The sequence below is a fragment of the Phocoena sinus genome, chromosome 7, assembly GCF_008692025.1.
Source record: "Phocoena sinus isolate mPhoSin1 chromosome 7, mPhoSin1.pri, whole genome shotgun sequence".
Classification (NCBI taxonomy): Eukaryota; Metazoa; Chordata; class Mammalia; order Artiodactyla; family Phocoenidae; genus Phocoena; species Phocoena sinus.
The window spans coordinates 114768087-114781927 of record NC_045769.1 but is presented as its reverse complement, the minus strand read 5'-3'; the positions used below and the strand labels follow the sequence as shown (position 1 = coordinate 114781927).

The 13841-nt window shown below is 52.0% G+C and overlaps 1 protein-coding gene across 11 annotated transcripts in view; it reads left to right on the top strand.

Annotated features, from left to right (window-relative positions):
* The window catches only part of EPB41L5 (erythrocyte membrane protein band 4.1 like 5), a 145001-nt gene extending 133854 nt beyond the window's left edge, over positions 1 to 11147 (top strand). For 6 of the 11 annotated variants that reach the window (XM_032637604.1, XM_032637599.1, XM_032637600.1 and 3 more), the window contains 3 exons: positions 190 to 231; positions 587 to 720; positions 6901 to 11147. In XM_032637604.1, coding sequence (XP_032493495.1) covers positions 190 to 231; positions 587 to 720; positions 6901 to 6967 — 243 coding nt within the window. In that variant the 3' untranslated portion in view covers positions 6968 to 11147. Of the gene's footprint in view, positions 1 to 189; positions 232 to 404; positions 567 to 586; positions 721 to 6900 lie in introns of those variants that run through there. The other 5 variants (XM_032637605.1, XM_032637598.1, XM_032637596.1 and 2 more) reach the window with 2 other exon arrangements.
* The last annotated feature ends 2694 nt before the right edge of the window (positions 11148 to 13841 follow it).

Sequence of the window (13841 nt, the reverse complement as noted above, 5' to 3'; positions counted from 1 at the left end):
CACATGGTGTGTGTGCTGTAGAAAAGGACCTTGGGTTCAGAAGTCCGTGTCAGCTCAAGGGCACCATTAAGACCTGCTCCCTGCCCCCCACCCCAGTGCATTTCATAGTAGAAGAAAGCATTATGAGTATAATTATGAAAATAAGTCAGTCTTCCCTAAAAATAAATATACATGTACAATTTTTTTCAGGTATCTTCCATATCCACGATCACACCCCGTTGGATTGTGCCAGTAAGTTAATGATATTTGCAATTTTTCTTTCCATTACCCTTTCAGAATGAGGCCTGAAGGAATACCAGGTTCTTATTTTTCCTTGAAAACACGGGGTCATCATCAGATCTCTACTGATTGAACCTACTGGCTTCAAACTAGAGGTTTAATTTTTCTGTTTGTAAATACTTAAGGGTGCTGACAAAAACAAAAATATAAGTCTGATGTGAAGGATGGTAGAAAAACAAAGCAGCTGTCACGGTGAACATCACCCTTCTCATCACCGTCGTCACTGGAGAAGATGACGCGGGGCTGAGTGCTGGCTGCGGGGCAGGTGTGGTCACCTCCGCTCAGACGGCCCGCGTGTTTCCCTCAGCAGAGTGCTGCCCTTCCTAACGGGCTTGCAGGAGACAGCGGGCTCTCGCCGGCCGGGAAGGAGGGGCCTGGCAACAGAGGTGTGCTCTCCCTCATCTCTCCCCCAGCGCCGTTCTTCGTGGATGCTGTGACCAGGTGAGGAGTCTTTTCTCAGTTGCAGTTCTCAGGCCTCTGTTAAGAGGAAAATATAACGAAATTAATTGTACTTAAAGCGATAATGTCAATTCTTCTCTAGTTGAACTGAATTGAAACTGAATAAATCTTTTCTGTGATTATTAGAGTAGTGTTTTTTTCTTTTTTCTTGTCAGTAGCAATCTTCTACAAAATTATGAAGTAGACCTTACTTTCTTTTTTTATGAAGTCTTTATTAGATAAAGATATGAGCAGGTTTATCTTTAAAACTTTGTATTTGTTTTAAAATTGATTTACGTCTTTTCCTGTCATGCTTTACTGTTAGGTTGTCCATGAATACAGCGGAAGAGGCTCAGATAAGGGTGGGGTAGGGAATTCCCAAAGTGAGGGCTCTGATGTAGCTTTTACCGCAAGCTTATTTTAGCATATCACTTGCCACAGACAGAGCTTTTGTTCAGCATGTAGTTCTTCAACTTTTAATTGTTAGGATCAAGACTGTGCCTGTTTTACAGAAGATCTATAATTGCCTCATTTCTCACCTCAGACGTCTTCCTGGTATGTCTACTGTTTCTCACATCCTCCTGGTGTTGAGAAGGCGGGTTGGTTGAAGTAGATGCTTTAGAGAACAAAATCCCTGATTATAACAGAAAAGTTATTAGAGATAATTAACTTGAGAGAAATTCATAGTTTCATTTTAAAATTGTTGTCTTATCTCCATAGTCTTTAATATAATTGTTCACTCAGCAAACACTTACTGTCTGTTAGGTACCAGGCGTTGCTTGTGTCCGGCACTGAAGGTAGGCGTGAACAGGACAGACATGGGGCCTATTTTCCTAAACATCTGTATGACTGGTAGTTCCCACTGCAAACATAGGGATTGTGTGCAGAGGGCCAGGTGATAATTCTTCGTAATTGAGTTCACACAGTAAAATGCGAGTTCGTAAGGACTTCCAAATGAGAAGTTACAGATGACATCAGAGCTTGTCTCCATTCCTTCCCAAAGCAAAGTAGTCATAAAGGAATTAGATCAAAGATGACAGGTAGTACACCTGAAACTAATATAATATGTCAGTATCTCAGTAAGGAAAACATGGCCAGTGAATCAGTGAAACAGTTGAGTCCAGAAACAAATCACACAAGTATAGTTACCTGATTTATGAAAAATGATAGTACAATGCTGAAAGGAAAGAGCAGTCTTTCAGTAAATCAGCCCAACAAGTTAAATATCCTTGGTGGGAAAAAATCTTGACCCAACCTCATACTACACACCAAAATCTACTGTAGGTGGATTGCAAATCTAAATATGAAATGTCCAATAATAAAGCTTTTAGAAGAAAATATAAGTGAACATCCTGTGGCCTTGAAATAGGCAAAGATTTTTTAAACAGGTCACAAAAAGCTTCAATCATACAGGAAAAATTGATAACTTGGATTTTGTCCAAAACTCCTATTCAGGGACTTCCCTGGTGGCGCAGCGGTTGAGAGTCCGCCTGCCAATGCAGGAGGCATGGGTTCAAGCCCTGGTCCAGAAAGATCCCACATGCCACAGGGCAACTAAGCCCGTGTGCCACAACTGCTGAGCCTGTGCTCTAGAGCCCATGAGCCTCAACTACTGGGCCCACATGCCACAACTACTGAAGCCTGCGCTCCTAGAGCCCGTGCTCTGCAACAAGAGAAGCCACTGCAATGAGAAGCCCGCATACCGCAAGGAAGAGGGGCCCCTGCTCACTGCAGCTAGAGAAGGCCTGCATGCAGCAACGAAGACCCAACACAGCCATAAATAAATAAATAAATAAATTTTTAAAATTAAAAAAAAAAACTCCTATTCATCGGAAGATATTATTTCAAGCACTCAAAAAGGAAGCCACACAGTGGAGAAGACAACCCCACTTCCCCCTCCCTCTGACTCTGTCCGTGTCTCTCTCACAAAGAACTCATCTCCAGAATATATAAAGAACTCTTGTGAATCAATAAGAAAAAGAGAGCTCAATAGAAGAATTGGCAAAAGAGTTGAATAGGCAGTTCACAAGAGGGTGTCCAGGTGGCCCATCTTGACAATTTATTGAGAAATGCAAATTCAGACCACTATGTGATACCACTGCATACACCTAGAATGGCTCAAGTGAAAATACACATAGTACCAAGTATTGGTGAAGTTATGGGGCAACTGAAACTGTAAATTGAAATAACCGTGTTGGACATAGATTTGGCTGTATCTACGAAAGCTGAAAATACGTTTACATGCGTACCCAATAGAAATACACATATGTGTCCATCAGAAGGCATGTACAGGAATGTTCACAGCAGCTGTGTTCATCGTAGCCCAAGCTGAAGACTTTTTAAAAGCCCACTGGCAGTTAACTAGATAAATACTGGACTAGAGCAGTGAAAACTACCGAACTGTAACTGCGGTAGAGAGATAGATGAGTCGCGCACACACAGTTACATGAGGTATTTATTGATCTGTAACAGACACCACACATTCCCTGCAGGCCAGGGGTCTGGTACAGCCTAGCTGTGCCCTCTGCTGCGGCTCTCCCCCAGGCTCCACTCAGGGAGTCGGCTGGAGCTGGGCTTTCATGTGGAGGGTCTGCAGTCATGGCCATTGGCAGAATTCAGCTCCTGAGGGCTGGCTCCAGGCCGCGCTGCCCTCGCTACTTGCCTGGGGCCTTTACTTCAGCAGAGCCAGCAAACTAGGAAGGCGGTGGGATGCCTGCCAGCTGGCCAGAGGTCGCCATCTGTATACTGTAATCGCGGAGTGACATCCTGCTGTTACCTTTGCTCGTTTGCATTGGTTAGAAAAGACCACAGGGCCTGCCGTGCTCAGGGGGAGGAGGGGGTCATTGGGGTCATCTTAGAGTCTCCTCCCCATGATGGTGGGAAAGAGGCACAGCTCTCAGAGACCGAAGTAATGGTTACCCTGGAGGTGGCTAGTTTCAGAGTGCTAGTGACTTTCTGTTTCTCATTCTGTGTGCTCATTGCACAGGTGTGGTCAGTGTGCACAGGGTCCTCAACTCACAACTCCTGATGTGTGCACTTCAGCGTATGTATGTTATAATCAATAGCGTGTTTTTAAAAGAGTGGTGATGGGGTTGCATCTGTACAGATTCAGGTTTACTTGGGGTGTGCGCTGTGTAAATTTTATTTTAAAGTTAACAGGAGAGGAGGGCTTCCCTGGTGGCGCAGTGGTTGAGGGTCTGCCTGCTGATGCAGGGGACACGGGTTCGTGCCCCGGTCTGGGAAGATCCCACGTGCCGCGGAGCGGCTGGGCCCATGAGCCATGGCCGCTGAGCCTGCGCGTCCGGAGCCTGCGCTCCACAACGGGAGAGGCCACAGCAGTGAGAGGCCCGCGTAACCCAAAAAAATAAAAACAAAAGAACAGGAGAGGAAACAGCAGCAGTTGAGATTACCGAGCAAGTTTTAGGAGCAGGTAAATGACAGATAAGTGGTAACCAGCTTGGCAGAGAGGAGAAAGCTGAGATCTAAGCCTGAAAAGGGGAGGGGGTGGAAACTGGGAAAATACGAAGCCAGTCCATGCGCTAGCACCCGGGCTGGCTTAGGAGCTGAGGCACCAAGTGTTGGGAAGGTGGGTCCGAGGTGGGGCTGCGAATGTGCCCCTTCATACACTCCCCCTTCCCGCCCTGCCGATGCCGGCCTCATTCTGGAGGCTCCCCTCTGGAGGAGCTGGGCGGGCAGGGCCCTGGGTCTGGGGGCCCTGTTGGGAGGAAGGCCCTGACCTGGGCGGGGGGAGTTAACTCAGTGTCCACACGCCAAGGGGTGAGACCCCCAGCCTTCCTTCTGTTTCCAGCCTCCAGAATGCTGTGGGCCACGTATAAACGTCTCAGGTGAGAAATTCAGAGGATTGCTCTCTAGAGAACCTGACCGAGCGAAGAAAAAGGCCCAGAGAGACTGACATTTGTGGATCGCAGGAAATCTGGTACCTCGACTTGGAAGCCCGTAGTTAGTGGATTTTGCCCACACGTGCAGAGCTTTCAGACAGCGTTCCAGCGCTTCGTGCTCAAGTGTGAGCATGCTGCTTCCCTCTTAAATGTGAGCAGAGCCAACGATTGTCAGATGTTTGAGGGAACACCAGAGCAGGTCAACTTGAAAAAGAAACAGGGAGGAGATAAAGGAGTGTGAGCGTCAAAAACTTTGCGAAGTGACAGTGTGAGAAAGAAGATACTGCATCCATGCAGCAATAACAAGGAATTAAAGAAGGAACAGAAAATGAAGTATTCTTGGAAGTTATTAACCACGTTAAAAATAAAATTCAAAGGATGCACGGAAGGTAAGATTGGGGAAATCCCCCAAAATGTAGAACAAATGTTGAGAATTGGGAGAAAAAAGAAAATTGGAGATTGGTCTAGGAAGTCCACTATGTGAATCATTGGAGGTCCAGAAGAAAGAACACAGTAAATAAAGTGTCCAAGAAAGAAATCAAGACTTCCCAGGACAGAAGCACTTGAGCTTTTAGATTAAAGGAGCCCAGTGAGTATCCAGTAACAGAACGAAAAGAGACAACAGCAAGGAACATCGTGAAGTTTCAGAACATAAGAGAGAATGTTAGTCTTCAGAGAGGGGGGAAAGAGTTCATACAAAGGACTGGTGATCTCAACGGCAGCAGGCTTTACTGAAAGCTAGAAGATAACAGAGCAATGCCTTCAGAATTCTGGAAGAAAATCATTTCTCACCTCATGTTTTGTACCCAAGCTACCAATGAAGTGTGAGATTAGAATGAAGACATTGTAGGGAGTTGCCTGGCCATCCAGTGGTTGGGACTCGGTGCTTTCACTGTCAGGGCCCGGGTTCAGTCCCTGGTAAGATCCTGCCAGCCGTGCAGCACGGCAAAAAAAAAAAAAAAAAGAAATGAAGACATTTTAAAACGTGGAGTTTCTCTAAAATACATGCTTCTAAGGCGGCCTTCCTCAGGAACCTACTTAAGTGGAGGATGTGTTCCATCAAAACAAGGTGATTGTCCAGGAAAGAAAACGGGGAACCCAGGAAACAGGTGCCGGAATTTACCAGGAGGAGAGTGAAGGGAAGTTCCAAGCAGGCCTAGGAAGGCTCCTGTACAGATTGGAAGGGGAGGCTTTGGAGCCCCAGGAAGGGTATTGCCAAGGGAGAACGAACAACACGTGGCCCGCGCCCAACTTTACAAAAGGACCTGAGACCAGAAGCCTGGTTGCGTTTGGTTAGGGATAAATTAGAAACGAAGTATTGGACGCCGAGCAAGCAGTTACAATGAGAAAACAAATTGTACAAGAAAAAAAATACAGCACACCCATAGTGAGCTGTGGAAATATTTATGTAATTATAGCAGACGATGACTATTAGGGAGGCCTGTGTGTCATTGTGGAAACACCCCGTTGAGAACAGTGAGGACGGACGGCAGCTGGCGGGCCCGCCTGGAGGGCTTGTTAGAGCACAGGCGCTGGACTGTCCTGAGGCTTTGGGCCAGTGGGCCAGGGGCGGGGCCTAAGAACTTGCACTTATGACAAGTTCCAGGACCACGCTTTGAGAACCAGGGATCCAGAACAAGAAGGGAAGTACCAGGAAAATCCATTCGGCAGTGTCGTCTCTGTGGAGTGGAAACGCGGAAGGGGGGGTTCCAGTGACAGCTGTTTCGTTCACACGTCTTGATAGCACATGGACGATGTTAACCTCTGGCCTTGGGACTTCGGTATCGTTTTCAGTCTCCCTGAAGCCTGCACCTCCGTGCACGCCCTTGCCCTGTGGCGAAGCGGCGCACTCTTACTCTTGTTTCACCTCTGACGCAGCAGGGGAGGTGGCGCGGGGCTCAGAGCCGCCGCGGGGGCCGCGTGAGGACACACAGGACCCCCGGCCCTGGTGCTTGCTGAACGTGTTGCCACGGTGCTCGGCACAGCCCTGTCCTCCGTGTTCTGTGACAGCCCTGGCTCAGCAAGAAATGAGGTGTCTGTTCGGTGTATTTTATCCAAGGAAGCAGGGGAAATTGATGTCTTTAGGTTCCATTTCAAGATGGAATAAGCATCAGTTATCTAGAAAATGACCCTCTGCAGAATCGCCTACGTTAAGTGCTACTACACACCCCTCTTTACTCTCCGCATGCTCCGCGAGGCGCCTGGGAGAAGTGCAGGTCGCTTCCGCCTTGGATGGTCTTTGCATTTTCCAAAAAGTGAGTAACGTGTTCTTTCTTCCTGTCAGCTCGGCTCCAACCTCTGCTGGAGAAGCCACCTTGAAGCAGAAGTGTTTGCTGACAACAGAGCTCTGAGGGGCGGCCACTCCTCACCGTGACCCGAGGCCGGGCCCTCCAGCCGTCCGTCCTGGAGTCCGCTTCTGCTGGAGCTGGTTCTGCACTTGTGGGTAAAAGAGCTCACCGGGTGTGACTTCACCTCTGTGAAAAAGCAGTTACATTTCCGTCCAGCTGGAAGGGCGTAATTACACTACACGTTAGCCCAAGTGAGCGTCTGTGATCTTTTACTTTCATTTCATTTGAAGTTGTGAATTCCTGCCGCGGGGGATCCCTTTCCCTGTGGTTTTCTCCGAGCTCTTTGCTCCGCCCAGTGGTTGTGACTGTTCATGACGCCCCCCTGGGTGGGCCGTCCCTGGTGGTCAGCAGCCTTGGGAAGGTTACTTCTCTCTCTGGTGTCAGGGTGAGTGTCCTTGATGTGAATGCCTGCTATAGAAATTGTACCCTTCTGTGCATTGCCTGGAAATCAGGAATTGAGGTAGATTAATTATTACTAAAGAGAGGTTTTTAGAATACAGAGGGTTTTCGGATGTCTCCCATACTTTTGACTTTTTGCTGGACTGGCTATCTTAATACTCCAAGTTTACATCAAGGTAAGATAGACCTTGAGAAGAATTACAGAGGAATCAGTTGCCCGGCACAGTTTTTCAGCCCAACCATCCCTTGGGAAGCACACCTGCATGGAGCGCACGCACGTCCTGTAGCTTTTGGCCTGGAAGGGGTGGGGTGGCCGCAGAGACCTCCAGGCGTCCACACGGCTCCCTGGGCTGCGTGGGGTTGAAGGCTGAGGTCGGCTCAGGCGGCGAAGGAGAGCACAGTAGTTTCCAGGTCCCCATTTGGACGTAGGCTCCGTTTCCTTTTAATGTAAGCTGAATAAATTCAGATGGTGTAAACTGAAGGAAAAAAAATGCCAGGATAGAAATAGGGAATCGGGTTGAGGGGATTCATGTCTGAAACTAAATGCAAGGTACTGCAAGAACGTTAGGGATTTTGTGTTAGTTAAAAAGGGTTCTCTAGAATTTCCTCATTACTTTCCACCTGTACAAAAAATTCTGGATGTTAAAGTAGTATATGCTCATTAGAGAAAATAGAGAAAAGAATTTCAGCACCCAGAGAAGCACTATTTTAGCTTCAAAACTTTGGACTGCGTAAAGGAAACCTCAGTTGCTGTGGGGAATGAGGGTGATCCGGATATCGCGTTGGTAAAGTTGTTGTGAATCCCTGTTACCGAGGGCTGATGTTAAACTACCTCCTGGAATTTGGTTTTGGTCTGCTGCCCTGCGGTGTGCACGTAATTGAGTGTTAGTGTCTGCTGTCCACCAGGAAAGAACATCCAGTTTTCAGATCTTTAAAACTCCGTGTTCTGGATGGTCCTGGGTTCCCTGTAACATAATCACACTCAGGCAAACGCACACTCTTGTCTGACTGGAAAGCCCTGGGATCTTAATCTTGTGCTGTTCCCAGGGGGCCGTAGAGATTGGAAACGACTTCTTCACAAAACAGTTCTGCCGAAGGAAAGACAGTTGGCACTTCTCGTTGGCTGTCTCCCCTTAGCTGTTATCCTAAGCTCGTGGATTTCGTTGGGGGAGCTCATGCCACTTCGTAATTGTCAAACAGATTTTCTCGCAGCTCTAATGACACCTAGAACCAGGGACTTGACCTGGGATGTGCTGGACTGGACATCGAGTTTTCAGCGCACCGACGACCCTGCAGGTAGAAGGTTAAGCTTGTGCTTCTGGTCACAGAGCAGCTTTCTAGATTTTGGAATTAAGTTGTTGAAAACATTGCGTAAGCTTTGTGTCTTCAGGTACCTGTATTCTTGCCAGTCAGAATATTGATAGGGACTTTCTTACAGTGCATTTGAATCTCAAGGTAAAAGGAAATTCTGTCTCATGTCCTGGCAAGAATGGTACTTATGGAAATTAATACTTTAATGAATTAGCCCTGACAGAATAGATAACCTGTCAGGTAGACCTTTCCTTTCCTGTCTGCTGCAGGTGCTGTCCCCGGGCGCCTGTAACGTTCACCCTGTTCCGCTGACCTGAGAATGGGGCAGGTGGGGGGGGGGGGGGAGCAGCAGGTGTGAGTCAGGGAAGGATGCTGGCAGGGAGCCAGGTGTGCGATGACTCTGGACCAGGACACAGGCGGTTACACTGGGGGAGGGCACCTCGCTGTGGCAGCCCTGCAGGCCACTGGCCCTCGGCACGGTTTCTGGTGACAGAAGATCTTAGCGTCTTCCTGCTCACCGGAACTACCCGACCGGCTGAGTGCAGCTCTGGTCCCCCGATGAGCTGAAACAGCCCAGTAGCTGTTCTAAACGGTGGCTGGCTGGGTGGGAAGTTTCTCTGTGTCTAGAGAGGCTCCCATGCAGTAGGACAGCGTAGCTATCAGGAGAGCCCTGGCCGTGTTGGATCCAGTCAGGAGGGACGAGCACGTATTTGGAAAGAGCAGGACGACGGGTTTATAGCTGAGCTGACAGAGCCGTTCAGCAGAAATGACAGGAGCCTGCTTGAGCCACAGACTCAGCTCTGTGTCACTTTCTTTCCAGGCTTTCCAGAACCAGCTTTCGCTCTGCTAACTCACTAGGAGCCGGGATGATGGAGTTGTGGCTGTGAGCAGGTTTAGGGACTCAGGTTGGGGGGGGGCTGCGTGTGTCCTCTTGCTGTTGCCTCGTTGGTCTGCAAGGGTCTGCGCTTTCTGATGGTTTGCAGGGGGCACCCTGCTGCCGCCTCTGTCTTGGTGGGTGGGGAGTGGAAAGGGCAGAAGCTCAGATCAGCTGGCTTTAGGTCCTGGCCGGGGAAGGTCAGGGAAGGGAGAGCTGGCCCTGGGGGCTTACAATGAGCTGGGTAGGTGTCGGTTTTCTCCCCTAGACTCCTCTTCAGAACTTGTGGACTATCCTGTTTCTCGGGGATCTCACAGAGGTCGTAGTGTCCCCTTTGTGTACACAGGAAGGATTCATCGCCCTTTTATTCCTGCCCTCGAGGAAACCCTGGTGAACAACAGAGTGATTAGATTCCTTTGCTCTTGATAAATGTAGACGTAGCCTTAGCTGCTTGTCTAAAATGTTGATGTTGTTTTAAGAAAAAATCTCGTTAAGAATGTGTCTCCTAATCTACTAGGCTTTTGTCTTTACGTGTGTGTGTGTGTGTGTGTGTGTGTGCGCGCGCGCGCGGCCACACGTGTTCTGTGGCAGGTGAGGGTGGAGCCCGGGGCAGCCCTGCATCTTGGCTGCTTGCCCTCCTGTGTCTCGGCTCTGGCCGCCCTGCCTGTCTCCTCTCAGACCAGCGCCAGGGTCACTGCAAACACCTCCGAGAGCAGAGCTGTGTGGCAGCCACTGACACGGGAAAGGCTCTCTTGTTCTGAGTCAGGCCCCAGAGAAGCCAGGGCCTCAGCTTCTCCTCGAGGGCGGGCCAGCAGGCAGTTTTGTCTGGAGCAGGGCTGGTGAGGGCCCGGCTGCACGCGGCCCGTGTTCAGATGGACTCCGAGGGTGGGCTGGCCCTGGAGGCCCCGGCACCCTCACTCACGTGTGGGCCGGGGCAGGCCTGGCCCCCGTCCCCAAAGGCCGCCAGGTCTCCGCACTTCTGACGCATCTCGCCCTCAGCCTTTTGGTTGCTTGAAACCTGGAGGCCTCTAGTGCATAATACACACTGCCATATCACTTGTGTTCTCTTTTGCGCTCACCATGTGGACGCTGTGGCTCCTGAGTGGTCAGAAGAAAGCGGGAAGCTCCTGCTACCTGTTAGCCTCCAGGATGAGGGATGTTGCTTGGTTCACAGAGATTTGCCCCGAGCCGGCTGGGCCGAGGTCGCAGGTGCGGAGCTGTGCTTGTCTCCAGCTCTGAGACGTGGTGTCCGGGGACCCCTGTGTTGCCGTGGTGCGGACACCAGCTCAGGCACGCTCCAGGTTTCTTTGCTGGAGAGGCATTCGGGCACAGAGCCCTGCTCTTTGGATCTTCATAGCTGGATACGATAGACAGTTACAAGGACCTCACTAACTATTTTGTGTTTACTTTTTATCTGTGTAAAGCTTTGCAGTAGCTTTTAAAGTGTAATTTATTTTTTTATCAAGTGCACTCTTCATGCCACGTGTCCGCGGTTTTATATGACTTGTACTAGAAGCGCTGCACTCAGCTGTGAGCTGTTTGTACACTGAGATGACAGCCGTAGATGTGACCACAAATAAAGCTCTTGTGAAACACTCACGCTTGATGAGCTGTCCCGGTTTCTTGGACATGCAGCACCCACCCACCTGCTGGGCGTTCCTCTCCTCGGCAGAACTGTCAGCAAGAGTCGCGGCCGCACGAATGCGAGGGGTGAGCGGAAGCGGCACCGTGCTGCGTGGCGCTCGTTTCAGAGCGATGGTGTAACTGGGCTAGAGGCATCCTGAAAGTTTGGGAACACCTCGGCCGCCCCCAGCGCATCCTGGGAGGAGCAGCGTGGGGCAGGAGAAGCCCCGCTCCGCTGCCCACTTCCTGCGAGACCTGGTGGCCGGCCGCCCCCGTGCCGCTGCCCCTTGCGCGCTGTTCTCCCTCCCTTGCCCTGCGGTCATCTCAGGCCCAGGGAGGACACCTTTGAACTGAGAAGAGGGCTTGTCCTGGAGCAAGGAAAGCCACGTCAGACCTTGCCCTGTGTCCCCCGAGCTGCAGGGCTCCCCCTGAAACCAAAAGCAGAACGAAGTGGGGCAGCCGAGGGAGCCTGGGCCCTCCAGGTCTCTGCATCTGGGAGGGCATATCCGCCCCCAGGCTTCCAGGGTGCCGGTGAAGCCGGTCCCCAAGACCCGGTTGGCCTGCTGTCTCAGCAGCCCTGGTTTTCCTGCTGGGGTCCCGGGTTCCCACACCCCACAGAGTGAAGCCAAGAGGCGCGCGGGCAGGGCTTTGCTTTTCCGAGCCCAGTGTGCTTGGGTGGGCGGACAGCACCCTGTGACTTAGCACCTCCTGGGCGCCAGGCTGTTCTGCACAGGGGCGTTGTGTCCCCACCAGTAACCCCAAACCTCCCGCCACCCATCAACATGGGGGAGCTCCTTCAAACTTCGTTAGGTGACCAGCGGACACCACGCTGCAGGACGCACAGCAAACAGTGGGCCCCGGGCATCAGACCCCGAGCCCCAGGCCTGGCACCTCCTGTGCCCCGGGAACCAGGAAGCCTCAGGGCGCTTCTCGAGCTGTGTGAAAAAGTCGGGTTTGGTGATCCCCGCGCGGAAACCGCAGGGTGGTCGTCCTCCGTGTGCTGCTGTGCTGTTCTGGTGGCCTGCCCCTCTCCTTCACCACGACCCAGGAGCAGGGTCTCGGATGGCCGTTGCCCTCTCCACCTCGGACCCCAGGGTGCAGGGTGGGATGCCGAGCCACCCCTCCGTCCTGCCTCACTGAGGGTGGGGACCAAGGCGGGCTTACGAGACACACACGTTTCTCTCCTCCCGTCCGGCCACAGACCCAGAGAGGACTTACAGGCCGGCTGCTGCCCCAGGCTTGGCTGCGTTTGAGGGTGCAGGGTGGAGGGACCTGGAAGCACCCGCAGGCAGGCGCCGTCTAGCCCGGGGGGCCGGGGCAGGGAACGGCCAGCTTGGTGGTGGCGCAGAGGGAAGTGGCTCTGTGGTCGCCCTTCCGACGGACAGCCCCGCCGGAGCCCCAGCTGCACTGAGTTGAGAGAGAAGCTACAGGAGGCCGCCCGGCCCAGGGGACACCCACGGGGTGTGGTTGTGGACCGATGGCTCTTCTGCGAGGACTGGACACGCCCACAGGTGTTCTTACGCCGGAGAGAGCTTCAGGACAGCCCGGGCTGGGCGTGGCCCGCGAATGCCCAGTGGCCGTGAACTGGGGCAGGTGGGGCAAGAGGCAGTGGCCGTGTGGACTCGTGCCGTCAGAGCCCCAGGAGGCCCAGGGCTTGTGTTCCATCAGTCCTGCAGGAGCCACCCTGACAGACCCTCAGAAGGCACCGCGAGCCTCTCTGCCCTCTCCTGCCGCCAAGCACACCCGGCCCGGAGACAGCGGAGCTGGTGGCGAGATGCTCCCCACGAGGGGACCCTTCCCGAGGGAGGCCGCGGCGGACGACGGCCGCTCAGCCTCCAGCACCCAGACCCTCGCCGCCACTCCCGGGGCCGCGGGAGGACACGCCCAGGAGCCCCGGGGTGGGCGGTGCGCAGGGCTCGAGGCCTCAGAGCAGGACCCCGACTCTGTTGCAGTCTCAGCCGCTGGGTAGGGTGGGGGCCTAGTCTCGGGTGGACGTCCGCCCTCCCCGCACCCCTGCCCTCGGGCCCCACTTCGCCCGGAGGGCTGACAGGGCGCCGCCACTGCTGCCCCGAGACGGGCAAGGACACAGGGTGGGTCAGCGGTCCCCCGGCCTGCACCGCTGCCCAGGCACAGGCCCCACTGCCCCCCGCGGGCCTCTCTACAGGGCGGCTCTGTGGCTTCGGGGAGGCCGGGGGCAGGGGGCTGGGGCAACTTGCCGTTCCTGCGTTTGCACTTTTTTCTCCCCTCCAAAGAGCTTTTGAAAAGTTTTTTATTAAAAAAAAATTTTTTTATTGTGGTGGAAGCTATATGATGTAAAATTTATTACCGTTTTACAGTTTAAAATTTTTTAATTAAAAAATTCAAAAACTGGGATAAAATATGTGATTTACCAGTTTACCCATTTTCACAATTTAAATTGAAAAATTTTAAACTGATACAATATGCATAAGATTTTCCATTGCACCCTTTTTCAGTGTCCAGCTCAGGGGCACTAAGTACATTCACGTTGCTGTACAGCCATCACCGGCATAAGCTCCAGAACTTTCCCATGGTTCCCAAACTGAAACTCTGTCCCCATTAAACACCGACTCCCCTCCCCCAGCCCTGGCACCCACCCTTCTACTCTCTATGTCTATGAATGCGCCTCTTCCAGGTGCCTCATGTACGTGA